Consider the following 24399-nt stretch of genomic DNA (forward strand, 5'->3'; position numbering starts at 1 on the left):
CCGGACTGTGTTCTACATCTATACCAAATTTCAGCGAGATCCATGCAGTCATTTTAAAGATATCTTCTATAAAACATCCATCCATCCATTTGCATTTATATTACAAGCATATTTGGTAGAATAAGATAATGTTATTTTGCTATAATGTATCTTTCCACCCTTTTCTTATAAGAAAAGATTGGGTTAGTGGATTTGATGGAGGAGGTGGTGCATAGGAAGGGGAAATATTCTATTTTTGTGTGTCTCCTCCTCCGTCGATTAAAGGTAGGCAACGCGTCTGCAATTACAGGTGTCTATAGGCAGCGATGACTTAGCCGTTTCGGCAAAATCTTCTCTTGCTCGTTTGCCATCTTGTAATATAAAAAAGGCAATTTTCATAAATATTCGTGCTAGGCCCTCTGGAGTATAAGCAGTGAAAATCCACACTAATAAAGTTATATTGTAACTTCAAGATTGTAATCTTATAAAGCAGTATATCACAAGGTGAGTATTTGCCACCTCTATGATGCGATTACGTAAATTGGACCGCCAGTTTGCTTGCGGCGAATACGGTAACCATATTTTAATCCGGACATTCCCATTATTAAATACGCAAACCCCCAAAATGTTGTTGTTATCAGTGTACCTTTCTATCTTTTTTCAACTTGCCAACTACCCAATCTTTATTTCCTATTTTTATGCGAAATTGCGAGACGCTGTAGAGTTTAGATGAAATGGTCTTTTTCATTCTTTCATTGAAAGGTCCATGAAATTTTTAACAATCTCACATTTTTTTATGTTGTAAGGTGGCAAACGAGCTAGCCACTTGATTCTCCGAAGTAGCGAAGCGACTGTTGCCCATAGACATCCGCAAGCAGATGCGTTGCCTACCTTTAATCGACGGCGTAGAGTACGTACAGAAAGAGTCTCGTCTATCAAATCAACTTTTCCTTCCAGTCCTTTCCTAATAAGAAAAGGGTGGGAAGGGAAAGAAGACTAAAAGACCTCCGACACCACACTCATCAGACGAAACGCAGGACAGCTTCTACTTCACACCCATCTTCTGTATACTCGTGGTATATTACCAGGCAAGGCACATTCTTGTAGTTAATGATTATTTGAAATTAATTCTAAAATTCTATATTTTTTCTTGCCAAAATTATGGTCACCCGATAAGGAAAAATTACAAGGCATTTATTTTAATGCGTACAATATTTCACAGTAACATTTTGAAATATAGAAGTAAGATGATGGGTAGAGTTGTCTTTTTTATATAATATCTAAAATACCATTATTAACACATATACAACTCACGTCTTAAATCCAGAGGGGTAGGCAGAGTTTACGGACCTCCATTTGCCGAGATCAAACGAACCTACGCACTCTACTTTTCGCTATTGGGGAAATGTGACGGGTGGCGAACCGCGTCACCATCTTTTTCTCCCGGGAATTCACACATCTTTGAAATTTTTTTTGCTGATATATACAGGTTTTTTTTGGTTTTTTTTTTTTTTTTTATATATACAGGTTGCATTAAGATGATTTGTTTCACCGTAAGAACTTCGGATAAATGTACATATGTAAATAGAAAAACACATTAGTGCATGGCGGGATTCGAACCCTGGATCTGTAGATTACAAATCAATCGCTTAACCGCTGAACCACTGACGTTTTTATTATTAAACTTATATACATTTTATCTCATCTTGTCGGATTGTAAACTGGCGTTCGAAAACATATCCAAAAGAAATTTCAAAGTACAGAGTATAAGTTATCGATAAATTGTGAATTCCGCCAGTTTATACTTTGACTAGACACAAACTGGCTAAATTCATAATTAATCTGTAACTTACAACATAATACTCAAATCATGTTGTAAATTAACTTTGTAACATTATCTTGTTTGTCGGCGAGATGAAAAGCGTTTACTAAACGCCGCGTCGTTCGCAGATTCAAAGCTAACTTAAAGGTAACTTTGTGCCAAATTCAATTAACTTTAATTAACTTAGTACTTAATTAAGTACTACCTCTGGTTAATCTGAAACTTTGTACTTAAATTAATGTTATTTTAAGTAGATTTGCGAAGAAATTCAAAGATATATGTGAAGTCAACTCGCACTGGGCTATAGTTGACTATGACATAGTCACATCTAACTTAGGGCTCCGAGCCCGAGAATGGGGATGTATAGTGAGCTGAAGATGATGATGGTTCCAGACAATGCATTAGAAATATGTTACTACAACTTTCCCTTCACGGTCGCAGACTTAGAGGCAGACTAAAAACAAGGTGAAAGAAGTGTTGAAAATATAAGATGCTTTTCAAATCTTGATGACGATAATGTTGATGTTGAATGTTGATTGTATTGGTCGTTAAATGACATTTCATCAAAATGGATAGGAAATAAATTTCCTCGACTGTACAGTATAAATTCAATAATAGATATCATGTGAGTATTTCACTCGAATTGGTTTTGTTTCAGTAACTGAGGTTTTAAGCAATGACTTTGTTTGTTGTTTTGCCTATTGTTGTTTTAATTTTCTTAATATACAATGAAAGGGATGCTAAAATATGTACAAGAGACAGTCAAAACCCACACTTAAATAAACTAATTTCATATTATAAAATCAATACGTTGAATGTATTGACCTGACTCCATTCATACATTATTCAAACTTTACAAACGCTTTACTTCGTATCGTGATGCTATTTTAACCAATGACATTGAACGTCAACCTACGTCATCTATATATATAAAAGAAAGTCGTGTTAGTTACACTATTTATATCTCAAGAACGGCTGAATCGATTTGACTGAAAATTGGTGGGCAGTTAGCTTAGAACCAGGAAACGGACATAGGATAATTTTTACCCCGTTTTCTATATTTTTATTCCGCGCGGACGAAGTCGCGGGTAAAAGCTAGTATATAATAATCATAGAGCGGACATCACGAGCATTTTCCTACAAATATGAATCGTACATTTAACCGACAACACACACATACACATTTAACAGTGGTAGATCCCGCAACAATATTTGTTGGGTGTACGAATGTGCCTTGACCGGTGAAATATCACGACCACACAGAAGACAGGCGTCAAGTGGAAGCAATTCCAAGTACAGTCTGATGAGTGCGGTCCCGGAGGCCTAATTTTAGTACTCTATTCCTTCCCACCCTTTTCCTATTAGGAAAGGATGGGAAGGGGAAGTGGATTTGGCGGAAGAGGGGACGCATAGGAAGGGCAAATACCCTCTTTCTGTGCGTCCCCTTCTCCGTTGATTAAAGGTAGGCAACTCATCTGCTTTTGCGGATGTCTATGGGCAACGGTCGCCTCGTTATTTTGGCGAATTCTGGTGGCCGTTTGCTCGTTTGCCACCTTATGAAAATAAAGAAAAAATATTTATCTGACAAATTCAAAGTCAAATAAATATGACAACTCAATATCGCCCCTTTCTCAATGTCAATAAGTGACACAAGACTCTTGTCATACTGTACAGACAGACAAGGATATCTGTATGAGTATACACAAGTCTTTCTAAATATGGCAACCACAAATAATACAAAACCTAATTGCACTTAATTTAAATCTATATATATAAAAGAAAGTCGTGTTAGTTACACCATTTATAACTCAAGAACGGCTGAATCGATTTGACTGAAAATTGGTGGGCAGGTAGCTTAGAACCAGGAAAAGGACATAGGATAATGTTTACCCCGGTTTCTTTTTCTTTTTTTTTTTTATTCCGCGCGGACGGAGTCGCGGGTAAAAGCTAGTATAATATAAAAACTAAAATATGTCATTAAAAGGTGTCCCTTTAGGCATGGTTCCGAAGATACTGGCAGCGTTCCCCCTTTGAATGGCTAAATTAATTCTTTGTCCGAGGTAGCTGGCAGCTCTTCGGTCTCCTGTGATGTCGACTAAACCTTTTTGCTGTTTCCTTAAAAAGCCTTTTAGCGCTAAAATAAAATAAAAATTATAAATTACAACAGCTCAGTAGCGCCACACTATCAATATCAAAATGTCAAAAGGTACTTTTTAAATCGTCATGTCATATTTATTTTATTCCATTTTCTTTGCCCTGTATTTGCACATGGTTTAATATGTTTTCTGATAGAATTCCGTCCTTTGATTAAAGGTAGGCAACGCATCTACAATTGCAGTTATTTACATGCCGCAAGTTCTAATGAAAAGGATTGAATCATTTTTCCTTGTGCGTACTGCAAAGGATTGGAACAAGTTCGTCAGTTTTTCCGTCCAAGTACAACGTGGTGGACTTCAAGAGTAGAGTGAATAGGCATTTAAGCTAGTGCGTACGATCTTTAGGATCACATCATCACTTAATCAAATGGAATCGTGGTAAAGAGCTAGGTTAGGCTATATAAAAATAACGGTCGCTTCGCTATTTCGACGAATTCAGATGGCCGTACGCTCGTTTGCTACCTTTTAATATTTAAAAAAAAAACTAACCACGATAACACGTTAACTAAGAAATTAATTCCATTTATTTTTCCTGCTCAAAGTAATGAATAAACATAACTAAAGTAATTTTATATCATACTAGCTTTTACCCGCGACTTCGTCCGCGCGGAATAAAAAAAAATGCACACAAGATAAAAAGTTCCTATGTCCGTCTCCTAGTTCTAAGCTACCTCCCCATCCATTTTCAACTAAATCAGTTCGACCGATTTTGAGTTATAAATATTGTAATAAACACGACTTTTATATTATACTAGCTTTTACCCGCGACTCCGTCCGCGCTGAATAAAAAAATGGAAAACGGGGTAAAAATTATCCTATGTCCGTTTCCTGGTTCTAAGCTACCTGCCCACCAATTTTCAGTCAAATCGATTCAGCCGTTCTTGAGTTATAGATAGTGTAACTAACACGACTTTCTTTTATATATATAGACTATTGTAATATTATAAATGCGAATGTTTAGATGGATGTTTGTTTGAAGGTATCTCCGCAACGACTTAACGGATCTTGATGAAATTTATGACAGATGTAGAACATATTTTGGAAGAACACGTATAATACAATTTTTTTTGTTTTCGTGCGGACAGAATCGCGGGCGACAGCTAGTAGTTTATAAAATTATTTGTGCAGTACAATCTCAGTTATCAAACAAACTTCAAACTCCATACAACGTGAACGAGACTATTTCAACTTAAGTAATATAACTTAGGAAATAGCTTGATATCACATTGTTGTTATGTTTGAGTTATTATTTTTAACATAATATAGTTTTTAGGCTAAAAGTAGACATTTGTAACCAACATTTTTTTCACTGCCGCAACACACAAAATAACTAAAAAACATCAAAAAAAGTTTGGCCGAGACTCTAATGAATGAAATAGCGCCATCTATTGTCTGCATTTTAAACCAAATATTTAAAATAATACTAAATAAACTGAAATATTATTTTACACATTTTTATTTCAGTATTTACTTAAAAATAACGAAAAAAAAATTTTGCAATGAAAAAAGGTTATAGCGTGTGCGTGTAAACTCGTTCTTTTTACTGTTGTTTTAAAATTTCATCTCTCACGTCAACTATATCTATTTTGTACTAATTTAATATACCCTATGACTGATGAATGACATCACGTAAAAATCGGTTCAGTTGTTTACGATATAGAAGGTTACAATGGAAGTTACATATATACAAAACCCCATATATATATACCCATATATATATAACCCCATATATATATATAAAAATATTTTTATGTTATATATATATATATTTTTATGTTATATATATATATATATATATAACATAAAAATATTTTTACGCGCGATAAATATTCCTTGATACAAAACCTATTTTTGATGTGAAACATCTATAGGATCACTTGTAAACCGAATTGTTGGCGTGGCGACGCTTGGCGTGGCGACGGGTCGCCAGGCTATACTGATGTATACATAGGTATATATTATTTGAATAATTTTTAATATTATTTATTACTATTATTCATGCCTTCAATCATTCATTACTTCCTTCCTTCATTCATTCATTCATTCATTCGTTCCTTCATTCATCCATTCCTTCCTTTATTCATCCATTCATTCATTCGTTCAGTCCTTCATTCATTTCTTCATTCATTCATTCATTCATTTGTCATTTATTTATTTATTTAATGTTTTATGCATATTACTTGTACACACACGATGTTTCACATCTGCCAGGCGTCCCATGACGGCTCACATTTTTTTATTATATTTCAGTTAAAATTTACATATTGTAACACTAATGAAAATCCATGGCGTGAAAATATATATCCCAAAGCATGTCATAAGTATAGGGGTTTTTATTACAAAAATAATTATTCAAAAATATGAAGTGATTGCTGAGATATTGTGTGATAAAGAAGTGTGTCTACGCTTTATATTAACTAGATAGTAAATCTAATATCAATCCGCTTCTCATTAATAAGTACTAATCTGCTAAGTCAGAAAGCCGTACGTTCATCTTAAGCTTCTGTGGGAGTCACAGCCGGAGAATACTTTTAATAAAATACAGTCTTCTTTAACTCGTATATTTTCTTTGATGAATTGTAAATTACAACTTTTTTACAATTACTAATCTTACATCAGTCGCACGATTCCCCGAATGATGCCAACTTGGCTGTCATTCAGACTACTCATTACAATACTTTTAATTTACGATATCGAATTACTGTCCGATTAATAACAAAATAAGTAGAATATTTCTATTTCAAATTTGTGAATCAAATATTTAAATACTATGGTGGATCCCAAATCAATGATAAATGATGTTATTTTAAAATAATCAAAAGTGTTATTGATTTATAGAATAGACAAAATAATGTTTTAGGTTATGGAATTACAGAATATATAAAATAGCTTACAGCTCGGCCTTCCTGCTAAAAGCGAGTCCCTTCGCTTGAAGTAATTAAAAATTTATCGAATTCATATATAAAATACATAGTAGTCGGCTCTAAATCATTAGTTATTTTAACATTAACTTTAAGAACAAATAAAATAAACTACTTCATACCTTTAACTAAACCACGCTTATCAATTAATTATCAAATTATTAATCAAACAGTAATTTTACAAAATAAAATAACCGCTCTGCACGAGACTGACATATAAAACTTATAGTTTAGATCTTTATTCTCTTCCTCCTCTTCCCTATTATCATCTTCAACAATTCGATAAATCTGATTTGTTTTCTTTTAGTTTCTTTATAATTGTTGTTGCATCCAAGGTCTGTTTCGAATCTGTATCTAAAAGTTATATTATTCTGCCTTTAACGCCTTCATCTTTTCATCGGATGACTAGCCTGTGGTGATCCAGTCCTGTTCTCCATCCTCAACAGCCAATACATAAATATAGTTAATAAATTCTAGCTCAACCATCTCAACCGGGTCATGGCTCAATGTGGAAATGAACTATGTTTCCGCGGTCACTCAGAAAATATTCCTTCAACGTTTGAGAAACAGGGCCCACTGCCACGCCAAGAATATTCTTTTGTCACTTTTTAAAAGATCAGTTATCTGTGTTCCATATGAAGGGTAATTTTTATGAATTTTCCCAAAATCCAGAAGGTCTAAGAAATCCACCTAGTTCGCGCTGGATCGAAAAACCCAGATACAGCCTCAGTTCCATGGTAGCCAGGACCAACTCCACTTGCACTCACTTCATAGTCAAGAAAATCAATGGTGTCAAGGAAAAATGGCAAGATTAAGCAGCTCTAAAACTACCAAACGCTGTAGCTCCTCAGTTAGGTAGCTTTATAGCGTGACTCCTCGGCTATTAGTACCTGACAAAAACTAGAGTTAGATTCAGCGAGTAAAAACCTTGATGCCCGAAATCAGTCTAATAGGTTTTCAGTTCGGAGGAGTGTACAGTACCCCTTGTTGGCCCTGTAATTTAAATCACGACAGTTCATTTAAACCAGAACTAACCCATATTCCTCAGCAAAAACGAACCGGAACCTGGACAACCACCTCTACTAAACTTGTGGAACCTAGTTCGTGAAGTTCAACTGAAAAGCAACTCTTCTTTTCAACTATCTTATTCTTCAATGCTTAAATTATTCATCAGTATAAGACTGCAATTCAGCCATATTATAGAAGGTAACGGTTCTAATATAAGTCAGAACCAAAAGAAGAATAGTAGACATACATTATTATATCCTTTAGTTTAACTATTATTCCTAAATAAAACTGTCTATAATGTCTTTAATGAGAAAATGTCATCAAGGCCACCAACATTGGACAGTTACGTCAACCAGGACAATTAGCGGCAATGAGTAACTGCAGAGAGCCCAAGCGTCTAATAGAGAGTCGACGAGAGGGACGTAGATTACATGGAAAACCGAAATAAACATGTTTGGATGATGTCGAACGAGATTTCAAGATATCAGCTAGAAACAAAAAAAAACAGCCAAAATAAACCGATCATCACACCGCTGTGTTCAACTAGTATTGACATGATAAAGAAACGGAATTTGAATGTTTGAATGTTGAATTTCGAAGAGTGGAAAAAGGTCACTGTCACCTAACAAACCAGAGGCCTCTAACAACGATTCAATGTTCGTTTGATATAAAAATCCCTATAAATAATAGTTCTATAAGACTCGTAAGAACACAGCCATATTTCGATGCATATTTCTTTCTTGTTATTACTTTATATTTAAGCCTAAATAACCAAATGAAGACTTTTTACGCAATAATTAGTTTACATTTCCACTTCATCCTCATCGTATGTGAGTAAGTAAGTGCTAAAACTCAACCGAAACACGTCAGATATTATTTTTATTTCTTTCATGCATAAATAGTTAGGAGTCAGAGGAACCAAAACTGCCTCGGCGTTCAAAAACAGTTGTAGCAAATTAATCTCTTGTAAGAGCCATCCGATAAATTACAAGTCTATAATGCGCTAAATATACTCCTCGTTTCGTATTCGCCAAGAAATAAACAACACTTCTTTCCGGCTGTACCCCCAATAAAAAAGTTAACATACATTTTCGGATCAATAAAAGGAGAAGAAACAACATGAACTACGCATGAGTAGATTTAAGCATCCTAACGACTCTAGTAGCTTCAAAATATATTTTAGCCCTGGGATCACCTCAAATACTTTTAGTGCACCAGTCATAAAAATATCAGGGATCACTGTAAATAAATGTTACTCACAAAGTCGTCACTTATCACATACATATCCACTGCCTTAGCAGTTCTCCTTACCTTAACTCTGAACGAAACCTCCGTAACGCCCTCCAATACACCTAGGCCATTAACCATGACAAAAGAGCGGGCCCGTCTTCTGGTGTCATGATGTCCCATCTCTGCACTCCTTCTACCATCGAGCTGGCAAGGGGTCATTAGCTTCCCAAATGCAAACGGCAATACACATTGTGGTCATTAATTTCAACGTCGAATATATATTAGTCGAGCGCCCCCGTCCGAATCAGTTGGGCAACTCTCCATATATCGTCTCCATTTCGGTCCGGCACCTTCTCAATGTCCTTATCAGAGCGCGCACCTTTTCGAAACAACAAACAGAGGCGCTACAATCCTTCACATGCTTTACTTTCCGTGAGCACACTTAAAGTCTCAAAAGTCAAACTCAAAGTCCTAGTTGGTCGCCTATAGCAAGTCAATCCTGAACCATTCGATTTTGAAGCAATAGTTGCATTTCTCCTGTCATTACGAATATCAGCGTCAAAATATTTAATCGAGCCGTCTCTACAGCCATAACTTCAATACAATAAGCATTTCAACAAGCAATCGGTCGCCTGATGAACAAATATCCAACATCCGATCAACAAACCTACCTTCAAGTAGCAATAATGCTTCAAAAGTAATTACAATAACAATTTTAACGGTAATATATAAATTACAGTTCATAAAAGTAAAAGTTATAAAATCTATCTTATAATAACAGAATCTTAATGTAAACCAAGAAATTGTTTACACTAAATTATTTGATTAAAAATGAGCACAATTAATATACTTATACATTATTTTTCTTAGTCAACAAAAATCATTCATAGTTATACCGAGCTTTCTGGATACGCCACGATTTTAATCTATCTTTAAATGAGGCGAAGCTGGTAGCTACTGTGATGTGGTTTGGCAGGCGGTTGTAAACAGCAGGCCCACAACGTGTTCTCCGCTCGTGTACGTGTTCGTGTCGACTTGTCCGTCTCGTCCAGTCGATGCGCTACTAGAGTTAGCTTGTCCGCGCCGCGAGTCATCATACTGCTGCTGCCGGATTCCTTTTGTGTTTTAAAGTCGCGAAGCGTTTAACGGGTGAACATTGCCACCTGGAAAATAACGCCAATCTCCAGCAGAGTGAAGGCTCCGGTTTCGACTTTCCTCTCCAACGTGGCTCCTTCGGTTCGCGGCGATTAATGCACACTTCCGCTTCTAGCATGTGCACCTCCGCACTGCAATGATTAGCCTCGACACGCTGCTACCGTAAAGGTTTCGGCCAGTTCAAAAACCTCGGATTCTCCCGTCTCACTCCGCTCTTGCATCTGGGTAAGTTCTTGGGTCTGTCATAGTTCTCGCTCCTAAGCATTCGCAGATTTGATCCGTTGCTCACGCCCGTGAGCTCGGCAAATCTCGGCTGTCGCTCTCACACCTGAGAGAATACAAACTTTATTCATCGCTCTCTTACCTGAGCGGATACAAATCACGGCCGTCGCTCTCCCACCTGAGAGCACAACCTTGATTCATCGTCTTATACTTGAGTGAATAAAAATCGCGGCCGTCGCTCTCCCACCTGAGAGCACAACCTTGATTCATCGTTCTTATACTTGAGTGAATAAAAATCGCGGCCGTCGCTCTCACACCTGAGAGCACAACCTTGATTCATCGTTCACATACTTCAGTGGATACAAATCGCGGCCGTCGCTCTCCCACCTGAGAGCACAACCTTGATTCATCGTTCTTATACTTGAGTGAATAAAAATCGCGGCCGTCGCTCTCACACCTGAGAGCACAACCTTGATTCATCGTTCACATACTTCAGTGGATACAAATCGCGGCCGTCGCTCTCCCACCTGAGAGCACAACCTTGATTCATCGTTCTTATACTTGAGTGAATAAAAATCGCGGCCGTCGCTCTCACACCTGAGAGCACAACCTTGATTCATCGTTCACATACTTCAGTGGATACAAATCGCGGCCGTCGCTCTCACACCTGAGAGCACAACCTTGATTCATCGCTCACGTCAGTCTCTGTTATAGCTCTCACACCTGAGCTCACGTCAGTCTCTGTTATAGCTCTCACACTTGAGCTCCCGTCAGTCTTTCACTGCTCTCACACCTGAGAACTCATAGGTATCTGTAATCGATCTCATATCAGAGCTCACGTCAGTCTTAGTCATTAGTCTTAAACCCGGATTGTCGCCGATCTCGCTTCTCAGCCGTGAATACACGCTAGTCTTATCATCACGCAATGCTAGTCTTTATTTTCACCCTGGTCCTCGCACCTGGGCACAACTGGATCTCCTTAATTATCGTTCTCACGTCCCATTGTGGCATCTGAAACTGACAATTATCAGCGTAGTAACCAATAACAATACTAAAATTTTCCAACATAATCTCCTTAGTTCGTAACAAAGAACAATACAGGAATAGCATAAAAACTAGAATTTTGTCAGGTTACATAAACAGCCATGTTCATTTTCTCTATAGATTTTTAATTTATTATTCATGTAAACCCGAAAATGTTTAATGGAATTTAATTATTATTGTACAAAACTCTGGTACCTACACATATATTGCTATGCCCTTACAGGGTGTCACATGTAAGTTCTTGACATTACAATTGTAAACATCAATATAAGTACTGTAACATGCAAGAAAGGAATGAATAGTAAAGGAATGAATCAATAATCCCAAAATACCAGTCACACTATAGGATTCAGGAGTTTTAACTCGCCTTAGTATCATAGTCACATACAGGTAAAACCAGGAAACCCAAAAATCAAGTGTTATTTATAAATTATGAGATATAAATAAAGAAGTTCTGTAATTTCAATATTTTTTTTTTGAAACTTTATATATTTATTTTAACACATCATAATTAATCTTAGGATTAGAGCAAAGTTCCACAAAACTTTATAAAATAATTTGTCTGCAGAATTAAAATGTAGGTTGTATAGTTAATCTTAAAAATATTAGATTTATTTCATTCAACAACATCTTGTTTTGTTAGTCAAAGTTAACTTTTATTTGTATTCATATTGATTTTCAAGTATATAAAAGTAGAAGTATAAGAATGTAAATCTTGAATTAATTGCTTTGGCTATGTGTAACTTGTGATATAGTATTTACTAAACTTAACTTCTAAGAAGTTAATTTATGTGTATAATTACCCTTTTTGTACACATAGAATGTATTTAAATCTGTACAATACACCCAAATTTAAGAAAATAATTTAATTAAATAATAACAACATAACATTTTGTACTTTCCACATGTAGCATTTTTGACATAAATGTACAATCACCTTCATTTATGTTGTTCCATTAAATGGAAGATTGCTTTACTTTGCAATGTACATCCACAATCTCTGATATATTTATTTAATTATGTATTTATTTGGACAAAATAATAACCAAAATAACAAAATATTATAATAATATAATATGATAATTTGTTAAAAAAAACATAAAAGCAACTAATAATAAGAATCCATACTGAGAATAAGGAATAATGAATTTAAAAAAAAAATAGCACACACTTTTGAGTGCTAGTGATATTTTGATAAAACCAAAAGTATCCATGTAGGTACTTTACTTTCCCCACATACACGAACCATAGCACAACCCTAAGCCATTTTGTTATGGCTTTGTAACCCAAAACAAATCCTTCTCTCTGTTTTCGCTTACAGTTTATCTACAAACACACTTTTCAGCAATATGTTTATGTTTAAATTTGATTGAACAAGGTTTACTCACATGAACTTTGTAGACGTAGATCGAAAACAATGCTTGTTCTCGTGTCATCCCACTTCTGAAGCTGTGGGAGTCACAGCCGGAGAATACTTTTAATAAAATACAGTCTTCTTTAACTCGTATATTTTCTTTGATGAATTGTAAATTACAACTTTTTTACAATTACTAATCTTACATCAGTCGCACGATTCCCCGAATGATGCCAACTTGGCTGTCATTCAGACTACTCATTACAATACTTTTAATTTACGATATCGAATTACTGTCCGATTAATAACAAAATAAGTAGAATATTTCTATTTCAAATTTGTGAATCAAATATTTAAATACTATGGTGGATCCCAAATCAATGATAAATGATGTTATTTTAAAATAATCAAAAGTGTTATTGATTTATAGAATAGACAAAATAATGTTTTAGGTTATGGAATTACAGAATATATAAAATAGCTTACACTTCTTACATTTCTCTCATCTTGACAAAATTACATCTTATTATTTTCTTCTAAAGTTTTTGAAAGGGATTTTATTCAAGCCAAGGATTTATTTACAAATGGCCGGAAAGAGCTCAGTTCTCGTTTTGATATACATTTTTATTATTAAAACTCACCTTAAAAATAGATTGCTTTTTGCAATAAATTGTAATTTTCTTAAATTAGAAATCTATATATATAAAAGAAAGTCGTGTTAGTTACACTATTTATAACTCAAGATCGGTCGAACTGATTTAGCCGAAAATTGATGGGCAGGTAGGTTAGAAATAGGAGACGGGCATAGGAACTTTTTCATCTTGTGTGCATTTTTTTTATTCCGCGCGGACGGTGTCGCGGTTAAAAGCTAGTTTAATATAAATTGAAGCTGTTTTATTTCAAAAATATACATATAATTGAAATCTATATCTTCCGTTCTTCACTGGCTATTGACCTCCACAGATCTTTTGCCTAAACAGTTTCTATATACCATTAAGATCTCTCTCCAGGGCCGGCGTTAGAGTAGGGCGTTGGACGACCTCCCAGGGCGTTGGACAGATAGGGACGAAACAGGTCTGCGAATTACACAGTCTTACAAAACCTTGTAAACTTCCTCAAAGGCATGGTAAAAAAAGAAAAGGTAGAAATCTCGCCCAGGGTGCTAGCAGAGCTTAAACCGTCAATGTCCGTCTCTTACCAAGTTTTTTAGTTCCAGGTATCTGTCTCACTAATTATTTGGTTGTAGGTATCAGCGTGGGTGACGGAGTTGATGCTCTCCGCGCTTCCAGAAGAGAGGAAGGCGACACTCGCCTGCGTGCTGCGAATTGCCCTCACCTGCTGGAACATTGGCAACTTCAACGGCGCTATGGAGATTGTCGCTGGACTTAAGTAAGTTGATAAATATTAAAATTATAGCATCAATTACAAATAGTTGATCAGCTTCTTGGTGGTGCAAAAAAACTCCTATTTATAAAAGCTATATACTACATTGCAGGAGTCTTCTCTCTGTTATAAACTTACCTTGGGTTTATAAAACCAAAATCTCTGTATATAACATGACGTCATCCCTGACATTATCTTTGTCGTAGACGTATATTTTGGTCTCAGAAACCTAAGGGTTTTGTTATTAAGTATTCTAAGAAATCTGTTACTAACTTAGTCACTTCTCGAATGACACAGCTTTGCCCAAGAGAATTGAGACCTTGTCTTAAGTTGAAGACTTAAACGGAACGCTTTCAAACTAATTGTATCTTTGGAATTTTAAGATGATTTGTTTTAGACTTGAGCTACCGGTATAAGTAATTTACTGTCGCAGATCTATTGTGGATTTCGTCATTTTCTAATCTTACTAGCGCTATTATAATCTTACAAGCAACTAAACGCATCATTGATAATTTGTCGTATTATTCTAACACTAGTTAAAAAATTAAAAAATCAACCAGATTATTTTTTGTTAGGTAAAAATATAGTTAGGTTTTATATGTAAATCTTCAGTTCACAATATAATTTATTCAACAATTTTTAAGACTAGAAATTATAACAACATAACTAACGATCGTAAAACAGAGGGGTAGGCAGAGATTTCCATTTGGCGCGGCTCTGACATTTTTCTATGACTTCTACATCAGTTATGTCAAAGATACGGCTCGCGATCGCAATGTGACACAGAAAGAAGAATCATGTCTTTTAAAGCTTTTAAGTTGAGTTTCACACCTCTGTTCTACATACATCTACGTATATATGCACGTCGTTTTCGGGGATACTTAATTCTAGGTATAAATGTAAAGAAGAATTTTCTAAGAACATGTAAAAGAAGAATATAAAAAGCTGTCAAAGAAGAATAGAGTGACACTGGCAGGGGTTTCTTTCGGCCTTCAGCTGTTCAAGGTCTGTAGGCCGGCGGAAACTACTTGCTAGCGTCAACTTAAAATCATCGGAAAAGAAGAATATAATAAACAAAAGAAGAAAAGAAGAAGAGACTAAGAAAAAGAAAGAAAGGAAGAAAATTTACTTCTTATTATTATATATTTATTCATTTTATGTTTGGAAATTAAAAAATGTGCATAACATAATTTATAATGTTTTCTAAAGATTTTTTTTCTTATACTATGGTTACAGGTTGTTACAAAAATGTGATTAATATTTATATAAAACATTTTTTATTTCTTACTAGCAATTGCCCGCGACTTTATTCACAATGGATAAAATCTAGTAATAAATGTACTCTTGTATCACCCGCGGATAATGTAGCTTCCAAACAGTGAAAGAATTTGTTCAAATCTGTTCAGTTTTTTCAGAGCCTATTCAACGCAAACAAACAATCAAATATTTTATAATATTAGTGTATATTTGTATAAATCTGAAAATAGAATACTATAAACATAAATATAAATCTACTAGCTGTCGCCCGCGACTCCGTCCGCGCGCAGTTAATAAGATTATATGACACGTTCGTAGATTTACCATAGCAGCGCCATCTATTGATTACTTACTCAACCCAGTCAAAAGGTATCGACATCTGTTAGAATGATTTGGAGTTAACAGATAATTGTGACTGTCAAATAATAACAGACAAATAATTAGCAATAAATTAAAATTGCGACTATAATTTGAGATTTAAACTATCCTATCTCTCAAGTTGGATCGAACTGCACATGGTGTGCGAATTTTATTATAATCGGTTAAGTGGTTTAGGAGTCCATTGAGGACAAACATTGTGACACGAGATTTATATATATTAAGATGAATCTTTTTTAATATAACTATTAAATTATTCCAGAATATTTAAATATGTACGTGTTAGTTATTTGTTTGTGACTAAGAGGGCTTTATAACTGTTAACTATTCTAAACATCCCCTATAAACTTGCAAACAACAATAAAAACAGTCTAATTCAATATCATATATACAGTACGTGTCAAAAGTTCCAGAAAAAATAATTTATAGCTCCAAATATGTTTCGACATATTCACATAGTGAGCAGTTTTATTTAAAGGGAAAAAAGGTTTATTACAAGTCATAAATAACTTGGGAACAGAGAACGAGTGGTTATAGCAAAACTTGTGATCGACCGAACAATATTTTATTTCTGTTTGACCCATTTTACGAGACCTGACTTCGTCTGGATATATAAAAGCAATATTACATATTTACAGTGGTAGATCCCGCAACAATAATTTTTTGGGTGCACGAATAGGCCTTGACCTGTGGAATACCACCATGGAATACTGCTCGCATCTCTGGGCGGGAGCACCCCAGTACCAGCTTCTTCCATTTGACCGCATACAACGGAGAGCGGTTCGAATCGTCAACGACCGAGTTCTTACTGATCGGCTCGACACTCTGGCGTTGCGGAGGGACGTTAGTTCCCTTTGCATTTTCTACCGTATTTACCACGGGGAGTGCTCAGAAGAGTTGTTTGGAACAATTCCTGCCGCCGAGTTCCGTCGTCGGACGACCCGACAGACCGCCAACCGTGCGGTTTTCGCGTAGCTTTCTACCGCGTACCGCCGCGTTGTGGAATGGTCTGTCCTCGGCGGTATTTCCAAACCGCTACGACTTAGGGTCCTTCAAGAAGCGAGCGTATCACCTTCTCAAAGGCCGGCAACGCATCTGCGATTCCTCTGGTATTGCAGATGTCCATGGGCGTCGATGAACACCTTGGTGTTCTCGCTGCTCGTTTGCCCCCTTCTCTTATAAAAAAAAAAAAAAAAAAAAAACCACCACACAGAAGACAGGCGTCAAGTGGAAGCAATTCCGCATACAGTCTGATATCGGAGGCCTAATTTTAGTCTCCTTTCCCTTCCCAGCCTTATAAGGAAAGAATAGGATAGGGAATTGAATTTCACAGAGTTGAAATATTCACTTTCTGTGCGTCCCCTCTTCCATCGATTAGAGCAACGTATCCCAAATTGCTGATGTCTATGGGCAGCGGTCGCGGCGCTATTTCGACGAATTCGGTTGGCCACTTCGTTTCTTTTCCTACATTATAATGGAAAAATAAAAAAACTAAATAGACTACACTACCTACTTATTACCTTCTTATGTAAGCTAGTAATAAATAAATTTGCCGTTTCAAATGTGGCCTATATTGAAGTGGCCTATTCAACAGTTTCTAAAGTATTTTAATTAAGTAATGTTTGTTTTGAGTTGAGTTTTGCGTTCCCATTGCATTGAAACAATGGTTAGAACTTTTATTCATTAACTGACTTGAATTGCATTTCTGTTACATTTGTTGAATTCATGTTTTGTTTTGTATTTTGTACCAACGATCGGATATGAATTAAATCAGATTATGATCAGACTAATCTTTTATTCGGCATTTTATGTATAAAGTCAGCAATGTCACTTATACGTAAATGACAATTATCAATATGTCGACTTTTAAATCGTCAGTTTGTAAACTATCGTGAAATTACGAATCAAATTGGTAAATATTAAGTTTAGTTTTCTGACAAAAAAAAATCACAACAATTTCATATCAATCATTAAATAATTTAAGGTCTGTTAAGATTTTTTCTAAACCGACAACAAATTGACGAAGTTCACAATTGAACTGTGACATAGACAATTCACGTCCCATTTTTTTTTTTTTTGTTTTGGAAGTTACAAAATAATTGATGACCTCGAAAATATATCCCGATGGATGTAAGATAATTTAGCGCATGGATTTTCCTCTTAGAAGATAAAATTGTAAGTAGGGCCCGTACTAAAGAAATAAATAGAGATTATTTTTAAATTTACTTTTATTAACTGCCAGTTTATTGGCTACTAAGGATGCCACTAAATGTATATTTCTCATACCAAGACTACACTCAGAGTCACCGATATCACATCGAAAGACCAGATCGATCTCATCTGTAAAGTGAATTTTGAAATATCAATTTTAGAAGGTTATTAAGAATACAGAGGTTTGTTTTATAATGCCAAATTAACAGTGGTACACGCCAGAAACATCTGTTGCACGAATTGGTCAGCTCGTGCCCGGGTCACTAAAATTTGTTGCACTATATATTCCTTGTTCAATCAGTCAATTCAATTTTGCCAGGTTATATTGACCAGTAAAGGTAGAGTTCCTCTATTTTTATTAAACATCAAAGCGTACTCCATACTTTTATGTTTGTGAACACAGGTCGGGTTATTTTTGCTTTATTTCTCATTGTTCGCACAAAAGGGATTGGTAATCTCGAACCAATTTTTTCATTTCAATTCCATGGATGTATAACCTACTAGCTGTTGCCCGCGACTCCGTTCGGATGGAATTAAAAAAAAACTCAATAATAATACGTTCAATGTCAAATTTCAGCGATATACACGCAGCCGTTCTGGTGATAGTAACAAACATCCATCCATCTTAACATTCGCATTTATCTATCTATATATATATAAAAGAAAGTCGTGTTAGTTACACCATTTATAACTCAAGAACGGCTGAATCGATTTGATTGAAAATTGGTGGGCAGGTAGCTTAGAACCAGGAAACGGACATAGGATAGGATTTTTACCCCGTTTTCTATTTTTTATTACGCGCGGACGGAGTCGCGGGTAAAAGCTAGTATATATATAAAAGAAAGTCGTGTTAGTTACACCATTTATAACTCAAGAACGGCTGAATCGATTTGATTGAAAATCGGTGGGCAGGTAGCTTAGAACCAGGAAACGGACATAGGATAATTTTTACCCCGTTTTCTATTTTTTATTCCGCGCGGACGGAGTCGCGGGTAAAAGCTAGTACATATATAAAAGAAAGTCGTGTTAGTTACACTATTTATAACTCAAGAACGGCTGAATCGATTTGACTGAAAATTGGTGGGCAGGTAGCTTAGAACCAGGAAACGGACATAGGATAATTTTTACCCCGTTTTCTATTTTTTATTCCGCGCGGACGGAGTCGCGGTTAAAAGCTAGTTAGTAATATCGATGGAGTGTTCCGTATGACGTCTAATCGAAAGTTGATTTTAAAAAATGCCATTTTCTATTGTGAATGAAAACGCTAACAAAGTGCTCAGGATAAGTCACATATAGGTTTTACACCTAAGTTAGATTCAGTTAAAAGAAAATATTATAAATATTTTCACTTCGATTCTGTTGAAAAAACAAACAAATTACAGGGAAAAAGTGATTTAAAAACATTTTCTAAATCCGTACCAATGTTGTTTTAGTTAAATAATAAAAAAACAACCTAAGTCCCACTCTGTTAATGCCTTGTTTTGTTAATTAACTCCGAGATATACGGCAGCCATTTTTAAAAGTAATGGAGTAGTGATGTACAAGACACTGTTTTAATAACGTACATCTTACTAATATTATAAATGGTGTTTGACATAATTTGGCTACATAATACGTTTTTTTTTTTAAATCAGTGACAGCTAGTTTTAATAATAAATAAGCTTTTAATATGTTCTTGTTAATTAATTAATCTAAAAATAGACAAACTATCTGTCAAATCGATTCAAAGGAACCCAAACTCGATGAGGTTGCGAAGTTCCTATGGCCACATTCCAGCTCCATCATCAGATCAGCACCATGACATCTTAATATTGTCACGCGATTTACACAAATTCAACGATATGTGTGAAGTCAATTGTGGTCAATTTTTTACTAGTCACCCATAACTTAGGGTAGACTCAGAGTCCCTTAGTAAGAACTTAATATATGAACTGAAGATACATACACACTAAGCACGCGACTTCGTCTACGTCAAGAAAAAGATACAAAAATCTATAAACAAGTACTCAAAGCTTAAATATTGATATTGAAAAATTGGTTGGCCACCTTTCCTATCTCACGTTATCTATTAAATTTTCAGCTTTGTTAAAATGATTTAATTCTAAAACCATCGGATCTTAGACTATGATTTAAAGTTTAAAAATAACAAACATTCGTTCGCCGTGATCTCTCTCGTTGTATATTTGTTTCGTTTTCATTGCTTTTTGCTAATTAACTTCGAAAGAAAAACAAATTTTATTATTAAAATAATAAGCTAGTGATGTACTTTTACTTCGACTATAATCTTACTGTGAAAAATTGGCTTTTTATAAATAACTAGCTTTTACCCGCGACTTCGTCCGCGCGGAATAAAAAATGCACACAAGATAAAAAAGTTCCTATGCCCGTCTCCTAGTTCTAAGCTACCTCCCCATCAATTTTCAGCTAAATCAGTTCGACCTATCTTGAGTTATAAATAGTGTAACTAACACGACTTTCTTTTATATATATAGATAAAATCGATTATAATAGACGAATCGATTTGCTTACAATCCCAAGAGAATATCGTATCGAATAACCTGTAAAAAGTAATGTATTTCTCTCATTTGTAATTCTATTTTATATATATTTCTATTTGTATTTGTAATACTCTCAGAAGAATGTTTCGTTGAAATCGATTCAAGTAACGTTTCCAATTGTGAAACAAACCAATGAGATTGGAATTACTACGCTCAAAAGAAACGCCAAATACATTGATATAAAGATTTACTTGAAACCATAAACTTATATGACAACATTTATTTATAAAAGATTTAATTCAGTTATGGAGCTGTGATTAGAAATGTTTTTCTATAAAAAAAATGTGATCCGTCATGGGACGCCTGGCAGATGTGAAACATCGTGTGTGTACAAGTAATTCGGTTTACTAGTGAGCCTATAGATGTTTCACATCACTTTGATTTAAGTTCTAAAACACGATATTGAAGTTTTTCTAGTAGCTTAATATATATGCCAAGCAACGATTTAAAAGGTTCGAGGTCCCGATCAGTTCAATTATCGGGATTACATGCTGAACCTTTATGGTTCCTTCATACTGTGGAAAGTCCCCGGAGACAGGACGGAAAGCGTCGTATTGTGATGGATTCAGGTCGGGTTCCGGTATATATGGTATGGTATACCTCAGTATAGCGTGGCGACCCGTCGCCACGGCAAGCGTCGCCACGCCAACAATTCGGTTTACAAAGTGATCCTATAGATGTTTCACATCAAAAATTAATCGCTAAGTTAAGTACTTGACTTGCTATCTATTGGTCCTGGGTTCAAATCCCGCCATGTACCAATGTGTTTTTGATTTACATATTTACATTTATCCGACGTTCTTACCTTGAAGGAAAACATGATGCTGCACATATCTGAAAAGAAATTCAATGTTATGTGTGAGGTTAACCAACCCGCATTTGGCCAGCGTGGTTTACTATGGCCTAGTTACCCCTATGTTAGGATAGACTCCGAGCTCTTCAGCGGGGACGCAGTTAACTTACGGTTGTATGGAACTAGATTTGTTAACGAGTGAAAACAACTGAATTACAGTTTGCGTGTCAATTTTTGTACAAAGGAATTCACATATTTTTGGACAGAATTAATGGCGCCTATCACCGTGCCAGATGTTTGTCGTATAAGTATAAAGATATAGGTGTGATAGTATTATAATACATCGATTCTGAAAGTGTCCGTATCACGTTTGAAACGGCGAGCGCGTGCCGCGGGCTACTAATATGGTATTTTCTTTCTCTCCCCGTACAACACTGGCCTGAACTATCGACTATTGCAGGAGTATACAACATTTTTAAGAAAAAAAAAACTATTTTTTGTTTTTATACTTATTTTTTTACTGTGATTTCCTGTAGTATATAGAAGTCTGTAGTGTAATTCAATATATGCTCCCAACGGTGAAATAGTTTGTTTTTAACATATAGGAAAAGGTTTATTTATATCACGATTGTTGAAACTAAAATAATTTATAACACAACACAATAAAGAACACATTCAAATCATTCAAATTTAAAAACAGTTTTAAATCTTACTAATATTATAAATGCGAATGTTTAGATGGATGTTTGTTTGAACGTATCTCCGGAAAGTCTCAAAGGATCTTGATGAAATTTGCCACATGGATGGAGGACATAGGCTACTTATTACTTTTTTTTTAATTCCTCTCGGACGAAGTCACGGGCGACTGCTAGTTAATAAGCAATGCATTATTATTTTTTTAATAATCATTGTATTTTAAAACATTTTCAAAAAATAAAATTCTTCTTAAACCGAAGGTTGCTAACTTCTGTATTAGGGACTGTTAATATCGACACGGGTCGATTTATTTACTTTTACTGACTTCTTAACACAATAAATGAAATTGACTGGGGAAATACGATTTCTGAATTTGAATACGTACAGTTTTCTCTTTAGACATATTTTTTTTCAAATGTCTCCATTATGTTCTATTGTTTAGTTAATAGAGATAACTAACTGTTCCCCGCGACTGCGTCTGCGCGGAATTAAAAAGACTTAATAAGTAGCTTATGTGTTCTTCCAGACTATGTTCTACATATATGCCAAATTTCATCTTTTTTTTGAGTTCTTTTTTTTCCGTTGAGCCGTTATGGAGATACCTTCAAACACACATCAATCTAAACATTAGCATTTTAATATTAGTAAGATACTAAGATTTTTTGGAATTACAGGTTTTTTAAAAATGTGACAAAGGCTTATAACATTCAGCCAGCTAAGTTTTTAACAACCATATTGATTTGTTCCCTCTCACATAGGTAATTAATGGGGTAATCAACAAAAAAGCAAAAATATGCCATAACTATAAGACTACAAGTATTAAAATTGCGTGCACTACATATCCATGTCTTCGAATCGAACTTCATTGTTTATAACAGACAAGCAAAAGTAAACCTTACCCTATTGTTACAAGTATCAGATTTCCATGTACTCTTTCCAGGTCTAAGAAGCTGAAGGCATTCTGGTTCACGGTATCCGATGAGCCACTTCCAATTCTCGACTTCCTCTCCGCAGCACTGCTTTCTGCGGAATACGAGCGAGCCCTGGGCCGAGCACTAGCTATGCCTGAATGTAGAGTCATACCATTTTTTGGAGCTTTCCTTAGGAAATTAAGGTAAGGACTTCTTTAAAAAAACACCGCTTGAACACAAGGTTTACAATAGTACGTAAAATGAGCCTCTAGATCTGCGCTAGCTTCGTAGAGATTTATTCATTCAAAAATCAAAAACCCAGAATAACTGTGACTATAGGGTTCACAGCTTGACACTCACGGGAAGGATACGAAACATATGACATCTCTCTCGTCAAAAATGTTTCAGTGGTTTACGCCACAGAAGGTAACAATAGTAATGACATGCGTCAAAATATACCCCGCAAAAGAATTACTCTTTTGTCAGTCGGTTAAAAAGAATCTAAAATAAAGAAAATAACAGGGATGACAGTAACCAGAGAAACCAATGGTTAATTAGGTATTTAATAATAAACCAACAATAATTTGTAAGGAACTGTCACTTTTTAATGGTTTACGTTACACAAAAGAGAAGGAAGACATACTAGAGAGATAGATATAATAAACTGTTTAGATTATATTCATTTAATTACATTTTAAGGTAATAATTTTGATTTTTTATTTGTTCCTGTCTCTTAGACTACATTTGTGTGTTTTACGTTTAATATAAACATTTTTAATTAGTGAAGAAACTCTATTACAAATAATACTCTTTGCTGTGTTATTTTTTAATCTGTGTAATTGCTGTGAAGCATTGTTCGCGCGGTTTTTCGTAATGTTACCGCCATTAGCTGGCCAGTTATAAATGTGTATGCCCGTTGAAATAGAAAAAAAAGAGAAAAACATTTTTTTCTGATATGCAAGCACATTTATAAGTGGACAGTGCTCATTTTTAAAATGGAAAAAGACTAGAAATACTGGTATGTTTTTTACGTAATATTTTTTATAAAGTACTTATTAAATAGGTTTATTTAGCGATCGTACTTGAATATCTGTTTTTGGTACCGTTCATTTATTTCAAAATACATGTTTTTAAAATAAAGTTAAAATATTAGATTAAATATAATACATAAAAACTAAAATATGTCATTAAAAGGTGTCCCTTTAGGCAAGGTTCCGAAGATACTGGCAGCGTTCCCCCTTTGAATTGCTAGACTAATTCTTTGTCCGAGGTAGCTGCCAGCTCTTCGGTCTCCTGTGATCTCGACAATGTTTTTTAAATT

At 35.1% G+C, this 24399-nt stretch overlaps 1 protein-coding gene across 1 annotated transcript in view; it reads left to right on the forward strand.

Moving 5' to 3' along the window:
• LOC106714294 (1-phosphatidylinositol 4,5-bisphosphate phosphodiesterase epsilon-1) overlaps nt 1-24399 on the forward strand; it is a 73478-nt gene that overhangs the window by 25762 nt on the left and 23317 nt on the right. The window contains 2 exon segments of the mRNA XM_045684942.1: nt 14138-14280; nt 23108-23281. Coding sequence (XP_045540898.1) covers nt 14138-14280; nt 23108-23281 — 317 coding nt within the window.

The sequence above is a fragment of the Papilio machaon genome, chromosome 28, assembly GCF_912999745.1.
Source record: "Papilio machaon chromosome 28, ilPapMach1.1, whole genome shotgun sequence".
In the NCBI taxonomy this organism is placed as follows: Eukaryota; Metazoa; Arthropoda; class Insecta; order Lepidoptera; family Papilionidae; genus Papilio; species Papilio machaon.